Below are 17,231 nucleotides of genomic sequence, written 5' to 3' on the forward strand. Positions count from 1 at the left end.
ATGCGGTGGTAACATCAGGCGTCAGGCAAGTGCTCTGTAACCAAGTCACGGTACAGCCAAACGTAGGGATGTTAGGCAAATACTGAATTGAACTAACTCGTGTATCTGTCATCGTGTAGGCGAAAAAAAGTAGATGAGGGACTGTAGAAAAAAAGCTGTCCTTGGAGAGCTTGACGAGTCTACAATCGCTTATTTCGACACAGAGGCAGCATCACATATGTATACATGCATGCATAAGCACATATTATATACATGCGCACGTCAGCACATATCAGCAAAGACTGCACAGAGACCCTTTCCTTTTATGAAAAGTATGTCCGGTAGTCGGACAAAAATCTTTTTCCTATTATGAAACAGTTAACGGTAAATGCCTCAGCAACCTCCAATGTGCTGACGATGTCCCGCAAAATTAAGGGAATGACAGGGAAGGCGCTGTTCTGCGCTGCATTATGCGCTGAAGAGTTTGAGAACCAAGGCTATAAATAAAAAGGAGACATCATATTATTGCGAACACGTGAATGCTGCACTGTAATGCATAATTCCAGCGGAGCAAATCTGTCACGTTTCCGATCCAATGAGAGAGCGGAAGCTATGTGCCTGGTGAACACCATTAAATGGCCTATTCGAAGTCGTGTGCGTGTTTCGCAGCTCCTGGTGGGGTCGGAGGACTTCGACATCCGGGTGTTTCGCGATGACGTCATCGTGGCCGAGATCACCGAGACCGAGGCCATCACAGCGCTGTGCCCGCTAACGCAGGAGTGCTTCGCCTACGCACTCGCCAACGGCACCATCGGAGTGTACCGGGGCACCGAGCGCATCTGGAGGATCAAGGCGAGAATGAAAATGAAGACCGGTTTTTGGAGGAAGGAAATGACGCAGTATATCTCTCACATCTCGGCGGACACCTGAACCGCGCCGTAAGGGAAGGGATAAAGCAGGGCGTGAGAGAAGAAAGAGGTGCCGTAGTGCAGGGCTCCGGAATAATTTCGACCACCTGGGGATCTTTAACGTGCACTGACATCGCACAGCACATGAGTGCCCTTTGCGTTTTGCCTCAATAAAAACGAAGCCGCCGCGGTCGGGTTCGAGCCCGGGAACTCCGGATCAGTAGCCGAGCGCTCTAACCACTGAGCCACCGCGGCGGGTATGGAGGCGAAGCGCAAAAGACGCAAGTGTGCTATGCGATGTCAGTGCCCGTTAAAGATCTCCAAATGGTCGAAATTTTAAATGCGAAAGCATTATATGGTTATGTCGCGTCAGCTAAAAGTGTCCGCAAATTTTGCCCGCACGATTATCTCGTTCTGTGGAGATAAATGCGCAAAAGTTTGATTGTAATGGGTACTGCGTGAGTAAATCTTGAAATGGGAAAAGTTTGGTTGATGAATTTTAATTAGTGAATTAAATTGAGTTAATGAAAATAAAAGCTGTGTTTGAAGCAGGTTTTGTGTGACTGATTCGATGAAGAACGATGTAAATGCGCAAGAAGGCTTACTTAGGATAATATAAAATAAAGGTACAAAAGAAACTAAAAATAAATATACAACAAAAAAGAAATTAAAATAAAATAAAATAAAATAAAAACAAAGCCAACACAAAATTTCAAATAATAAAAAATAAAAATTATATGGAAGGAGAAAGAGAGGAAAGGGAAAGCATTTACGCTCTTAAGCAGACTTAAGTGGGCACGCAGGGTAGCGGTGGCACATGGAGCCCTGGACTGAGGGCTTCACTCAATAATATTAATAATAATAATTGGTTTTGGGGCAAAGGAAATGGCGCAGTATCTGTCTCACATATCGCTGGACACCTGAACTCAAGAGGACGTGATTATAGTTTTCTGATTAAAAGTTTTCCCCCTCCTCCTCCTCATCCACTGCGGCACCTCTTTTCTCACTTCTTTCACTCCCACCTTTCTCCCTTCCCTTGCGGCGTGGTTCAGGTGTCCAACGATATATGAGACAGATACTGCGCCATTTCGTTTTTTTTCACAAACCACTAATTCCGCTACGGCGCAAATAAGGTGTCCACCGAGAAGCGAGGACATTTACTGACTCTTTGCTTTCATAAAAACTAATTTATTTCCGGGGATGTCCGACAGGCTTTTTTCTCACTAAGTTGTTACAACTGCACTTATTGATCAACCAAAGAGAGGGCGCATCACAGCTATTCGACGCCTCGTCCCGTTTGTGCTGTTGCTATGACATACATCTCTACGGGAACGCCTCTCTGAGCGAGTCGCCAAGACTAGAGTTCCTGCCTGCACAGCGTTCTCCTCTGCTCTGCTCGAGCAGATTGGTGCTTTGGTGCGCAGTCCAAGAACCACGCCGTGTGCTTACACGGGTACGACATCGATGGCGACGGACAGCCAGAGCTCATCACGGGTTGGAGCAACGGAAAGGTACGGCTCACATCCGCCCGTTCCTCTATTGCTGGTAACAGTCGTTCAGGCGTTGCACCAAGTCTGGTTTAAAAACAAACGGGCTGGTAATTCCATATCATCCCAGCAGGGAGACAACTCGCGCGCAGAAGTACGCCACCGATAATGGCAGTGCGAGCAAGGGACCCTTTATGTCTGTTAATAATTGGTTTTTGGGGAAAGGAAATGGCACAGTATCTGTCTCATATATCGTTGGACACATGAACCGCGCCGTAAGGGAAGGGATAAAGGAGGGAGTGAAAGAAGAAAGGAAGAGGTGCCGTAGTGGAGGGCTCCGGAATAATTTCGACCACCTGGGGATCTTTAACGTGCACTGACATCGCACAGCACACGGGCGCCTTAGCGATTTTCCTCCATAAAAACGCAGCCGCCGCGGTCGGGTTCGAACCCGGAAACTCCGGATCAGTAGTCGAGCGCCCTAACCACTGAGCCACCGCGGCGGGTCCTTTATGTCTGTTTGTCTGTCTGTTGCTGCCAGGAAGAAAGAAAAGGAAAGTGCACAGGCCTGCTCACTGGCTCAAGCCGAGCCACAATCGCTACCACGTGCAGATAGTAGGAGAGTTGAAAGATGGGATAGAAAGACAGGATAGTAAAGACGCGCTAAAGACAAGGCCGATCCCGGAGGTTAGTGCAATACCACGCCAACCGGTGGCGGGAGTGAAGCATCCTTCAAACTCTCCGCCACATTTCCAAAAAGAAGTCCAATTGGACCCGTAGCAGATTCTCTACGGGGTCTGGACATTCGCCTTTTATGTCACTGCTTCTGCTGTAGCAGGCACCACACGTACGCCACAGGATGATGTGTTGATTAGGCATCTCACACCTTAAGCACATGTTAGAGCAGAGATCGCCTACGGTCTGGCTTTCCCGTCCCAGTACACTGTGGTAAGGTTTCACAGGTCAGGTCACATGATAAATGCTTGCTCCAGGATCGTCTTCTCGTATGTCTGGCCGTTCGTTTGTTTCTACGATTTTTAAGTACACTTTTCTAGCGTATCCTATTGTTCTTCTCGAACTGAGCACCTCCCCCACGCTTCCCCCGAGTGAATCACAGTCTGTTTCACAGCAGGATGCATATGCAAATTTCTTCGGTTTAAATACCACCGCGGTCGGTGGGGTATGCTGTAGCCAAGAGCCCTCGCATCCACATGCCGGCGAATGACAGTATTACGGGAAGACCAGGAGGTTAGCGTGTAAAATGAGGACGGATAGGGAAGACGTATGGCATAGCTGTGTCACTTTATACTTGGCTTAATTAAGATCTTTCGAGCGGTTACTGATTTGATCTTATTTTCTTCGCTTTAATTCCATTTCGGATTACAGTGCCTGTGCATTTTTCTCTCTACTGACTGGTAGGCACTGCCAGCCGAGCCCTTTGAGATTTTGAGGGGCCCGACTCGTGTGCTTGTTTTCTTTGAGCGCAGTAAAGCTTATTCTGTTGAGTCGTGTCGTGTCATGTTGTGTCGTGTCGTGTTGTATTGTGTTGTATTGTGTTGTTTTTGTTGTTTTGTTTCGTGATGAATTATGTTGCGTTGTGTTGTGCTGTTCTTTCATGTTCTTCGTCCTTACTTTCGCAAGAATCATTATGTGATCATTAGCAGCGTGCACGAACATTGCTCAAGCTGCCGCGGATTCTGCATGCGCATATTCAACCCCGGGAACGTTCTCGGCAACCCGCCGCGGTGGCTCAGTGGTTAGGGCGCTCGGCCACTGATTCGGAGTTCCCGGGTTCGAACCCGACCGCGGCGGCTGCGTTTTATGCAGACAAAACGCTAAGGCGCCTGTGTGCTGTGCGATGTCAGCGCACGTTAAAGATCCCCAGGCGGTCGAAATTATTCCGGAGCCCTCCACTACGGCACCTCTTTCTTCTTTCACTCCCTCCTTTATCCTTCCCTTAAGGCGCAGTTCAAGTGTCCAACGATATACGAGACAGATACTGCGCCATTTCCTTTCCCCAAAAACCAATTATTATTATTATTATTAAAGTGCTGTGTTGTTATATGTTATGTTGCGCTGTGTTGTGTTGTGTTGTACAGCGCTATGTCGTGTTGTGTTGTGTAGTACCTCCCCCTAGAGCAGCGTGAGAAGTACAGTTGTTTTATCTCTGCGGCGAACCAGTCTCTCACCCATCGCCATCGGAGTACTTCTACTGCAGCCTGGTTATAATGATTCCCCTCGTGCATCTTTTGCGTGCCGAATATAAAGCCACAGCCGACCCGACCTTCACCGCACCCATGCAGGTGGACGCCCGAAACCTGCTGACGGGCGAGGTGGTGTTCCGTGACAGCTTCGCTCACAGCGTGGCGGGAATCGTGCAGGCCGATTATTGCCACGACGGCCGCGAGGAGCTCATCGTGTGTTCTGTCAACGGAGAAGGTACGTCCCATCGTAGATAGAATTTTACGTAATCAGAAGATACTGTTAATTGGAAAGATGTGGGAGAGGCCTTTGTCCTGCAGTGGGCGCCGTCAGACTGATGACGATGATGAAACGGAATTTATATGTTGACTCCAGAGCAAAAGCATCAGCCAGACTCCAAGGCGCTCCCCTTCGAATCTTCGCTAACACTGGTGGTGGCAGCCGTTACAGCAACGCTTCTTGACTGTCAACATCTCTTACTCGTGAGCGCCAAATTGATGGGGTACTATTCTGGCAACATAGATTTTTTTGTTTCAGTGGTCGCCGTTCCCTTCTCTCATGAAGACCGCGCTATTGCCATGAAACTAAAACTGGCAAACATCACTGCTGCACATCAAGCAGCGTGAAGCGTGTTTCAATGCTCGTTAAAGACGGTACTTTTTAATCTCGTTTCCTCCTTTGGCAAACAAAACGGTGCTGGCCAACGTGTCTGCGGACAATGATAACCATTTACCGAGATGGCATTTCAGTTGGTTAGCACTATCCCCTTGCCCTTATAAAAATGGTCTTTAGACAGGCTATAGCCTTCTTATAGACTCTATTGCCTTCCTATAAATATTTTTGTCTATTCATAGTCTATAGACTGTCTACAGACAAAATTATACTAAAAGTGTACGGCCATATGTCTAGAGATTGTCGATAGAATGTCTACAGCATTTGTATTGCCTATAGACTGTTCTCTAGAATTTGTCTGTAGACAGTCTATAGACTTTATAAACAGAGGTCTATGGACAGTCTATAGACTGTCTAGAAAAAGTTGTAAAGGTGGTCACATAGACGTTTCTTCCGCTGCAGCGTGGGGAGGGCAGCATCGGATTTGTTTAATTCTACTAGTTCAAAAAAAAACTGGCACACAAAACCTGGCTATTACCCATGACCAGTTTGCGGGTTTAATGCTCGGGTTCAGTGGGAGGTCTCGAAACCGGAATGACCAAAGAACTTCCAGGGCAGCAAGTTGAACGTCCCGCACGTGTATCTTGTTCCCGCAGTCCGGGGCTACCTTCCGACGACCACCGAACTGCGGCAGCAGTTGGCAGACGCCACGTTCGAACAGGACACCGTGCGGGAGCTCAGCCACAAGAAGCAGGCGAGTGTGAAATTCCCGCGCGTAGAGGAAGTCCTTCAACGTGGCCACGTCGTCTTTCCAGCTAAGGTGTTTTTGCTAACGCTATCAAAACCTGACACTAACGTCGTTACCATTTAACGCTTTTGTTGGTCCGAAGTTCGTATGCTACACTGTTGAAATCTTATGCTTACAGTGTCAGTAGTGCCGCTAACCTTGCCTAACATTTCACGATAGCATCGTCAGCAAATTGCCGCGGTGACTCAGCGCCTTTGGCGATCGGCTACCAAGTACAGGGTCTCGAGTTTAAATCCTGACGCGATTTCGCGGCTGCGTTTTTATGGAGGAAAAACGCTAAGACGCCCGTGTGCTGTGCGATGTAAGTGCACGTTAAAGATCCCCAGGTGGTCGAAATGATTCCGGAGCCCTCCACTACGGCACCTCTTTCTTCCCTTCTTTCACTCCCTCCTTTATCCCTTCCCTTACGGCGCGGTTCAGGTGTCCAACGATATATGAGACAGATACTGCGCCATTTCCTTTCCCCAAAAACCAATTATATCACCGCATTCGATGGAAGCGAAATGCAAAAGACCCTCGTGTGATGTGCTGTGCTAGAGCTCGTTGAATAACCCCCCGCGGCGGCTGCGTTTTTATGGAGGAAAAACGCTAAGGCGCCCGTGTGCTGTGCGACGTCAGTGCACGTTAAAGATCCCCAGGTGGTGGAAATTATTCCGGAGCCCTCCACTGCGGCACCTCATTTTTCCTTTCTTCTTTCACTCCCCCCTTTATCCCTTCCCTTAGGGCGCGGTTCAGGTGTCCAACGATATATGAGACAGATACTGCGCCATTTCCTTTCCCCAAGAACCAATTATTATTATTATTATTATTATTATTATTATTATTATTATTATTATTATTATTATTATTATTATTATTGAATAACCCCCCGCTGGTCGAAATTAATCCGGAGCCCTCCACTATACGGCGTTCCTCATAGCCCACGTGTAACTTCGATACGTTGAACCCCACATGTCATCTACACAGAGTACCGATATCGTAGCACAGTCACAATTCATGCAATGTGACACAGGCTGTGACGCTAACGTCGCTGCAGGACTGATGTTCACTGAGCAAACGCGCATGCGCAGATGCTGCTGATGGAGATGCGGAACTACGAGGCCAACGCCAAGGGGCCGGCGGCGGCTGGAACAGCCACAGACCAACGCTACGGCTCCATACCGGTGAGAGCGCGCCATCCGCTATACCGTGTGTCACCAAGACACGCTTGTGCACACCTACCGTGTGTATAAGCATGTACAGGCGCGAGCACAATTTTTGCGGTACATGGACGCCACAGCAGAAAGACCAGTTGTCTCGCAGCCAAGGCGTGCAACCTGAAATTGTCTAGTACGCTGTGCTGTTCGCATATGGGTGCTAAGTCTGCATTGCTTAGTGTGAGGGCCCATGTCTCCTCTGCGCATCCACGGCGCGAGAACTTGTTGGCGCATGTATTACACGTGCATATATATATATATATATATATATATATATATATATATATATATATATATATATATATATATATATATATATATATATATATATATATATATATATTAAGGAAGCAAACAGTCACCGAAACCAAGGGGCATAGGGGAATGTTTTTAATCTTTTTTTTAGTGCCAATCAATCGGTTTAAAGAAAATTACTTATAAAGCAGCAGAAAAAACAACCATGCCGCCGGTGGGATCCAAACCCACGAAGAGCACCGGACGCGATATTCGGAGGTCGTGGGTTCGGATCCCACCGGCGGCATGGTTGTTTTTTCTGCTGCTTTATAAGTAATTTTCTTTAAACCGATTGATTGGCACTACGAAAAAAGATTAAAAACATTCCCCTATGGCCCTTAGTTTCGGTGACTGTTTGCTTCCTTAACATGTTTATCAAACGAGCCCCTCATTTCCTTTACCTTGTCTGCTAATAGCTTAACGGGGGTCTCGGTTCTGGCAATCTTGTTGCCATAGGTAGCATAAGAGGGCTCTCGCACAGTTTCCGTCCTCGCCGTTAGATGACGTTCTACGTCACACTCGCGGTATTACAGGACGTGCTATGTCCACCGCTATGGACGAGGGTGGCGCTGGTGAACACTCAAGGTTCGCTTACATGCAGTACACATAAATACCCACGAAAGCAGCAGATTGTACAGCCGTCACCGTAGCTCAGTTGGTAAGAGCACCGGACGCGATATTCGGAGGTCGTGGGTTCGGATCCCACCGGCGGCATGGTTGTTTTTTCTGCTGCTTTATAAGTAATTTTCTTTAAACCGATTGATTGGCACTACAAAAAAAGGATTAAAAACATTCCCCTATGCCCCTTGGTTTCGGTGACTGTTTGCTTCCTTAATATGTTTATCAAACGAGCCCCTCATTTCCTTTACCTTGTCTGCTATATATATATATATATATATATATATATATATATATGTGTGTGTGTGTGTGTGTGTGTGTGTGTGTGTGTGTGTGTGTGTGTGTGTGTGTGTGTGTGTGTGTGTGTGTGTGTGTGTGTGTGTGTGTGTGTGTGTGTGTGTGTGTGTGTGTGTGTGTGTGTGTGTGTGTGTGTGTGTGTGTGTGTGTGTGTGTGTGTGTGTGTGTGTGTGTGTGTGTGTGTGTGTGTGTGTGTGTGTGTGTGTGTGTGTGTGTGTGTGTGTGTGTGTGTGTGTGTGTGTGTGTGTGTGTGTGTGTGTGTGTGTGTGTGTGTGTGTGTGTGTGTGTGGTCAACACGGGATATAACAAAGCTACGGATATAACGAAGTAATCGCCGCACCCCGTCAACTTCGTTATAACAAGTATGGATGTATGCCTGTGTGTATTCTGATTTAAAGCCATAAATAATAATCAGTTATCAGGAGAGGAAAGGCGCAGCAACTGTCTCACTCTCCGTGGGCACCTGAACCGCGCCTTGAAGGAAAGAATGAAAGAGAAGGTGAAAGAAGGAAAAGAAAGGTGTAAATGCTGTGGACAGAGTAATCAACGAAAACTGAACTAAATTTTAACGTGAGTGGTGAGCGACTCGCCCACAACAAAATTGTGTTGTTCTGGTTTTTGGAGTAAGAAAGATGGTTGAGTGAGCAGAGGCTTGAGTTACAAACAATAAATCCGAGTTAGCAAAGCAATTCATCGTCATCGCCATCAACCTGATTACGCCCGATGCAGTACAAAGGCCTCTTCCATTGACCTATAATTAACTCTGCATGCACCAGCTGCGATCACATTAATCTTCCTATTCGCATCAAACTAATTAGTGCCGCTAAAGTAACTGCTATAGTTAGTTATTCTATTTAAAACGTCCGCGCATGCGAGGACGCCGAGAGCTCGTTATTTACATTCACGCTCGCACACACAGGGCATAAAATAATAATAATAATAATAATAATAATAATAATAATAATAATAATAATAATAATAATTGCCAAAGTCGAAAAAACACAACAGGAAATTTTCTGTCGTTAAAACAGATTTTCTGTAGTACTTTGGCACCTGACATCAACTCCTTGTACTGACAACAGGATTTTCTGTATTACAGTGTAGTCTCCTGTCGTACGACAAAGCCATTTCTGGTGACAACAGACATATTCGCAATACTACAGAAAATTTTGTCGTAACAACAGGACGCAAGAATGTTCTGTTGTATTTTGGGACTAGCTTTGTCGTACTTTTTGACTGGGTTAACAAAATAACACTATGCAGCAAATACAAGATTACCACAAGAAACAACATCGATTTAGAACAAGCAGCCCCTCTCTCCGGCAACAAGACTTCTTTCTTTTTTTGTACCAAGCACAAAGCGGCCGCTTCGAAGCACTTAGACCTGCAGCCGGACACAGACTTCGTTGCACATTCAGCGTACAATGAAGCGCACTCCTCTCAGCACACACGCCATGTGCGAGCAACGGCGTTGTCAGATAAAGCTCGCCAGTGTCCGCGATAAGCGTCTCAAGCGGCTCATACCAGCGGTTTTTGTCACCGCAAATACATGCGGTGCAAGCAACGCTCGCAAAACGCCGCGATTATAACGCGTAAGGAACAAGTGTTCTGGCATCACTCAAGAGCTGTTTTACTCACGCTCGTTAAAGCAGCTCGGATGGGCAAACTTAGTTTATGTTTATGGGGGTTTAACGTCCCAAAGCGACTCAGGCTATGAGGGACGCCGTATTGGAGGGCTCCGGAAATTTCGACCACCTGGGGTTCTTTCACGTGCACTGACATCGCACAGTACACGGGCCTCCAGAATTTCGCCTCCATCGAAATTCGACCGCCACGGCCGGTATCGAAGCCGCGTCTTTCGGGTCAGGAGCCGAGCACCATAACCACTGAGCCACCGCGGCGGCGCGGATGGGCAAAATTACCCGCAGCCCTTCAGCTGTGCGCGCGAAATTATTTTTAAAAATGAACCACCCAGACGGGCGCCTTTTTTATGATCGAAAAGCTCGTGCGCTCTTCATTAAAAAAAAGAAGAGTAAAACGGGACTATATCCGTGACACGTATTCCTCCATAACAGCCGTCAGTCCGTAAAGAGAGTAACTGTGACTCTTACAGCAATTTTGTAACAAAGTAATATTTATTGCTCGAGGGACTAATGGCTGTAGCAACTCAGTCCAAAAAGGACTGATCCCTGTATACCCCTTTTACTCCCGTCAGATTTGGAGTGTGGACCCGTGTAATCGTGAACAAGCATGAAAAAAAAAACGGCTCTGAGAACTGCGAAAACTCCCTCCCTTCACAGTGTTTTTTTTTTCTTTAAACTCTTATCATGGTAATTTTTTCGTGGATTTTTTCTTTAAATCCGTACCCATTTTTTTGCAAATCTGGTGCCATGCATCCGTTCCGCTGTCCTACTACTACTCATGCATGGTCAGCATTTGCACCTTATAACAGCTAAATTATTGGAGTAACACACGTTACACCTGCTGCAATCACACGTTATCCGCTGCTACTTAGCGATAGCTTCATCGTTCCACCACAAAAGCCGAGGTGCCGCCCCCTTGAGCTCACTCGTAGCTTTCGCTGCCAAACCGCAAAAATGTGTTCCAGAGAATACGATCTACCTGCAGTGTTTACAGAAATAAGTCAAAACAAGTGCTCTTTGCGCGATGGTTCACTCTACCGAAAGCTTGCTCAGCGTTCGCCGCACTTTATGAATCAGCTGTGTTCTGGTTAATTGTTTAAGAATATTAGTGTTTGTTTTAATATAAGGAATGTGTTATCTCGTAGTCGCACATTTTGTCCGTCTGTGCATCCGTACCACTACAATCGTGGACGTAGGTTGGCATACAAGAGTACCCCTGTCTTTAATAAGCGTTTATTACTTACACACACATATATATATATATATATATATATATATATATATATATATATATATATATATATATATATATATATATATATATATATATATATATTAAAAGTGATTTCTGGCAGCTGATTTGGTCAATATAATATAAAATCACCAAAATTTGAAGAAACATACAGGATTTAATTCACGACGTTCCGGCTGGAGGACCAGCCTTTTTCGATATATATATATATATATATATATATATATATATATATATATATATATATATATATATATATATATATATATATATATATATATATATATATATCGCTATTTGTAGTGTAGCATGCAATATTGGCATAAGTGCACACTATACAAGAAGGATATGTCATAGTGTCATCCACGTGAGTTTGGAGAAAGAAAGTGCCGAGCAAGAAACAGAAAACGAAAAATGGAGGTCCCGTTGTAGAAACACACAGAAAATATGAAAAAGATAACCCGCTGCATTCAGGAATATCCTGATGTATTGCACGCAGTAGTAAAGTAGGATTCCACGCAGTAGTATTCGGCCGATAACTGTGACTGATATGAAGCTCCCATTTCCGATGAATATTTCATAACTCATTTTAAAAATTATTTGTCAAAAATGTCAGTTGGCTATGCATTCCGATTTAACAAAGGCGACCGCTTCATACTGCGCAGGCCAACACACAGCTGAAGACGCTCCTTGCCATCAACTCGGGCTCGGACGGCGTCCCGGTGAGCACCAGTGAATATCTCCTTATTCGACATCAGCTACACCAATTAGTATTACAATAGTGATGTATGTATACAAACAAAGAATCCCAGCATATGCACTGTTCCTGGGGCCTACACAGACTTTTAAGCCTGGCCAGAAACTAAGCTTCACAGCTCTCCCGTGAGCCGGAGTTAAACCGGAGCTGGAAGCTCGACTACTGATCCGGAGTTCCCGGGTTCGAACCCGACCGCGGCGGCTGCGTTTTTATGGAGGAAAAACGCTAAGGCGCCCGTGTGCTGTGCGATGTCAGTGCACGTTAAAGATCCCCAGGTGGTCGAAATTATTCCGGAGCCCTCCACTACGGTACCTAATTCTTCCTTTCTTCTTTCACTCCCTCCTTTATCCCTTCCCTTACGGCGCGGTTCAGGTGTCCAACGATATATGAGACAGATACTGCACCATTTCCTTTCCCCAAAAACCAATTATTATTATTAAGCACCCTGTCAAGCGATGCGATTGGACAAAGCACTCGAGGAACAGTGCTGCCTGGCCCCAACTTTTCACGAGCTCCGTGTAGAAACGTGGGCGTTGTGAATTGGGTTTCTGTTTGCTTCATCGCTGCATTGTTTCGGTTTCAATCATCTTAAATTAACTTTTCAATAGTTTACGCGGATCTACCACGCTTTTTTTTCTCCTTTTCGTTCTTTTTTGTTTCGTGTCCAAGTCTACAAACAAAATGAAATCTTTAACATTTTGCAAGCCGACAAGCCACGGTTGGCCAGGTAATGTTATTGATTTCACTTATACCTTCCCATGTAACTTGTTTCTACGTAAGAGAGGACACGGATTTTAAATCATCAACATCATCATCATCATCATCAGCCTTACTACACCCACTGCAGGGCAAAGGCCTCTCCCATGTCTCTCCAATTAACCCTATCCTTTGCCAGCTGCATCCACCCTTTGCCTGCAAACTTCTTAATCTCATCCACCCACCTAACCTTCTGCCGCCCCCTGCTACGCTTACTTTCTCTTGGAATCCACTCCGTTACCCTCATAAGGACCAGCGGTTATCTTGCCTTCGCATCACATGCCCTGCCCAAGCCCATTTCTTCCTCTTGATTTCTACTAGGATGTCATTAACTCGTGTTTGTTCCCTCACCCACTCTGCCCGCTTCCGGTCTCTTAACGTTACACCTATCATTTTTCTTTCCATGGCTCGCTGCTTTGTCCTTAACTTAAGCTGAACTCTTCGTTAGCCTCCACGTTTCTGCCCAGTAGGTGAGTACCGGTAAGATTATGCTGTCGTACAAAAATTGTTCTTTTTTTCCCTTCTTAGATGTCTAAGTATCTGTTCGTATGACTAGTTTTCTATGCTGTCACGAAGTTTGTTTGCGAAAGCCTACCGGAAAAAAATTCCGATGAAATTGTTTTATCAACCGCGGTGGTGCATGTTTCTTACCTGCAAAGGGTAGAAAAATCTGCGTTTCTTTGCACCTCGGTATATTTTCGGCGCCTCGCCCAATCGGCGGTGTGTTAGACTCGGCGGAAAGCTTATTTCCTCGCCTTCAATTCTGGCAACCCCAGCTCGTCTCCACGCCCAGAAGCAATGATACAAAAAGCGAAAGTTTCCAGGTCTTGCCACATAACTGCGGCGGATTCTAAATGAGGGATCCTACGAAGCGTCGTCTGCTCTTGAGACTGGTTGGCTACGATTGCTGCATCATCTCAGATTATATTGTTTTGGCAGCGTCATAAAATAGAAGAGGTGCTGCTATTGGGGTCGCACTTCTGCGGCCATAGGCCAACGCTCTTTGAAAAAGAAACTCAAAAGGGCTCATTGCTACGGCAGTCGCTGCCAAATTCGTGAGGTCAAGAACTGTACTTCTCTGCGGACTGGGGCGAATGAATTTATCGCGGAGGGCGTCACGGAGGCGCGGCCGAGCTCTTCAGGCTCCACCCCTACAAAAACTTCTTTAGATAGTCTATAGGCTGTCCATAGACTTCTGTCTGTAAAGTCTATAAACTTTCTATATGCAAATCCTAGAGAAAAGTCTATGGTCAATATAAATCCTACCGACAGTCTATAGACAATCTATAGATTTATGGCCATACACTTTTAGTAGACTTTTGTCTATAGACAGTCTGTAGACTATCAATAGACAAAAATAAATGTCTATAGGAAGGCAATAGAGTCTATAAGAAGTCTATAGACCATTTTTATAGGGGGTCAATATAAATCCTACCGACAGTCTATAGACAATCTATGGCCATACACTTTTAGTAGACTTTTGTCTATAGACAGTCTGTAGACTATCAATAGACAAAAATAAATGTCTATAGGAAGGCAATAGAGTCTATAAGAAGTCTATAGACCATTTTTTGTAGGGGTGCGCGGCCAGCGAGCGTGTGGAAAATGGCTTGACCGTCGGAGACCGTGGATGTGCAGCCGAGTTGCTCGCGCACTGTTGCTAGCGCGCAACATCCCATTATGCAACCAGCCGGAAATGGCGTCATACCCCACAAACACGAATACGCCTATGTGGGACTAAAACGCAAGTATGTACGCCCGTACTCGCATTTCCAGCAGCTTGGCGCGTCGCTAGTTTTAGTACCCCCTTTTTTTTTTTGCACGCCATCTGTGCTCCTCCATACAATCAGCAGTGTTAGGAAGGCCTCTCTCCCATCCTCCCAGTCGCCACACACTCTAAACAAATGGAGTAAAAAGGAAGTAAAACTCTCCCCTAGCGCACACCCTTTAGTTTACTCCCTTTTTACACCCATATAGGTGTATTTGGGTCTAGGGTGCAGTGGTAAGTACAAGCGAGCGTGATGTCATGCGACGCAGCCGCACGTGGAATTGGCCTTGGAAACCAACAACGAGACCGTCATCCGGGCTGTGATCCTCTTCGCCGAGGGCATCTTCGACGGCGAGAGCCTCGTCTAGTGAGTATGCCCCGCGAAAAAGTTGCTGATTCGTTTAGCGCCGCCAGACGCTTGTTCCGAATCAGCAAGATGGCTGCCAAGTCTGCGAGCGCAGTACATCTGTTTGTCGCTGGATAAAGAAGTGGCGCTCCCGGATTCATAATCAAACATCATCAAAGTGTCATAGGTCTTTTAACCTTAACCGGCATGCAGGAAAAAGACTGGTTTAGGTTTGGTTTATGGGGGTTTAACGTCCCAAAGCGACTCCAGCTATGAGAGACGCCGTAGTTGAGGGCTCCGGAAATTTCGACCACCTGGGGTTCTCTATCGTGCACTGACATCGCACACCACACGGGCCTCTAGAATTCCGCCTCCATCGATATTCGACCGCCGCGGCCGGGATCGAACCCGCGTCTTCCGGGCCAGCAGCCGAGCGCCATAACCACTCAGCCACCACGGCGGCTGCATGCAGGAAGAAGAGGGAAATTATAAGGAATAAATAGGAGACCGTAACTGCATGTCTTCGTTACGAGTATCGTATTCAGTATGACTTTACAATTGGTCTGCACCAGTGTGTACCAGCCGCGGTGGCTCAGTGGTTAGAGAGCTCGGCTACTGATCAGGAGTTCCCGGCTTCGAACCCGACCGCGGCGGCCGCATTTCGATGGAGGCGAAACGCTAAGGCGCCCGTGCGCTGTGCGAAGTCAGTGCACGTTAAAGATCCCCAGGTGGTCGAAATTATTCCGGAACCCTCCACTGTGGCACCTCTTCCTTCCTTTCTTCTTTCATTGCCTCCTTTATCCCTTCCCTTATGGTGCGGTTCAGGTGTCTGCCGATATGAGACAGATACTGCGCCATATCCTTTCCCTAAAAACCAATATCCAATTTCTCCTGTATGTTGGCCTCCTTATCCCATGAAGTATGCGACACCAACTGGTCCGATTTAGTACTCTTCAAGGCGTGACGAATCTCATTGTAACGAAGTAACGGATATAACGAAGGAAGGACGATTCCCCTTGGAAGCTCGGTCAACACGGGCTATAACGAAGCTGCGCCTATAACGAAGTAATCGCCGGGCCCCGTCAACTTCGTTATAACGAGGTTGAACTGTGCATCTCTCCCGTTATACAAATCTCCCTTTATACATCTCTACATGTTATACAACGCTGAGAAACTCAAAATTGAAGGTCTCATCAGGCAGGCCTACAAGGCAGCCCTAGGTCTACCAGTCAACACCTCCACTGAGAAGTTACTGCAACTCGGCCTACACAACACGCTAGACGAATTGACTGAGGCCCATCGTAGAATGCAAGAGCTCGGGCTCACTAGAACCAATGCGGGTAGAGCAATCCTAGAAAGGCTCGGAACAAACGCGGAACCGCTCAACGTGGATACTCGAAAAATCCCGTCCATCCTCCGAAGGACAATCACGGTAAAACCATTACCGAAAAATATGCACCCCGTCCATCACGAAGGAAGACGCAAGGCCAGAGCAAAAGCCCTAGCTAAGAAACTTGAGTTCCGACAGGACGCAGTCTACGTAGACGCGGCAGCTTACCCAACACCCGAGAAAGCATTCACGATAGCCGCGGTGACCGAGGAAGGCCAACTCATAGCGAACGCGACAGTACGCACCAACTCTTCAGAAATAGCCGAAGAAGCGGCAATCGCCTTGGCGTTGACAAACCCGCGAGCAGAAGTGATTGTCAGCGATGCAAAAGCAGCCATTGGCAATTTCGCCCAGGGCAGAATATCTCCCATCTCCTTGGGAATCATCAGGAATTACCCGAAAGACAGGACAGACGTGGAATTGGTTTGGGTACCGGCTCACTCCTCAAGCCCGGGGAACGAGGCAGCCCACGATCTCGAGGATCTATCGGCCGAGCTGTGGACGCTAACTCGGACGTCGACATGACGAGAGACGGCCTTAATACCTGCCATGAGATTACTAAGCATTACAGGCTAGAAAGGCTAACCTTCCCTGCTCCGCATAAAAGCCTAAACAAAGAACAGGAGGTACCGTGGAGACAACTTCGAACAAAAACTCTCCCTAATCCAGCTGTCCTAAGCCATGTGTACCCGAATAGATTTAAGCTGGAGTGCAGCAAATGCGGCGGCATAGGCACCGTAGACCACATCTTCTGGGACTGTCCGAGAGATCCTCTACCAATATCGCTCAGGAGGCTCGCGCTCCTGGGCCCGTGGGAGACCTTGTTGCTCAGCTCCGACCTGGAAACCCAAGTACAGGTGGTGACGAGAGCCGAAGAGGTCGCCGCCAGTCTCCACTGACGGCCACCTAACAAGATCA

The 17,231-nt window shown here is 46.7% G+C and overlaps 1 protein-coding gene across 1 annotated transcript in view; it reads left to right on the forward strand.

The window, feature by feature from the left end:
• The window catches only part of LOC144110255 (BBSome complex member BBS2-like), a 48,705-nt gene that overhangs the window by 11,819 nt on the left and 19,655 nt on the right, over window positions 1-17,231 (forward strand). The window contains exons 5-11 of the mRNA XM_077643101.1: window positions 649-831; window positions 2,312-2,398; window positions 4,678-4,813; window positions 5,845-5,942; window positions 7,067-7,159; window positions 11,962-12,018; window positions 14,847-14,944. Coding sequence (XP_077499227.1) covers window positions 649-831; window positions 2,312-2,398; window positions 4,678-4,813; window positions 5,845-5,942; window positions 7,067-7,159; window positions 11,962-12,018; window positions 14,847-14,944 — 752 coding nt within the window. The remainder of the gene's footprint in view (window positions 1-648; window positions 832-2,311; window positions 2,399-4,677; window positions 4,814-5,844; window positions 5,943-7,066; window positions 7,160-11,961; window positions 12,019-14,846; window positions 14,945-17,231) is intronic.

The sequence above is a fragment of the Amblyomma americanum genome, chromosome 11, assembly GCF_052857255.1.
Source record: "Amblyomma americanum isolate KBUSLIRL-KWMA chromosome 11, ASM5285725v1, whole genome shotgun sequence".
NCBI lineage: Eukaryota > Metazoa > Arthropoda > Arachnida > Ixodida > Ixodidae > Amblyomma > Amblyomma americanum.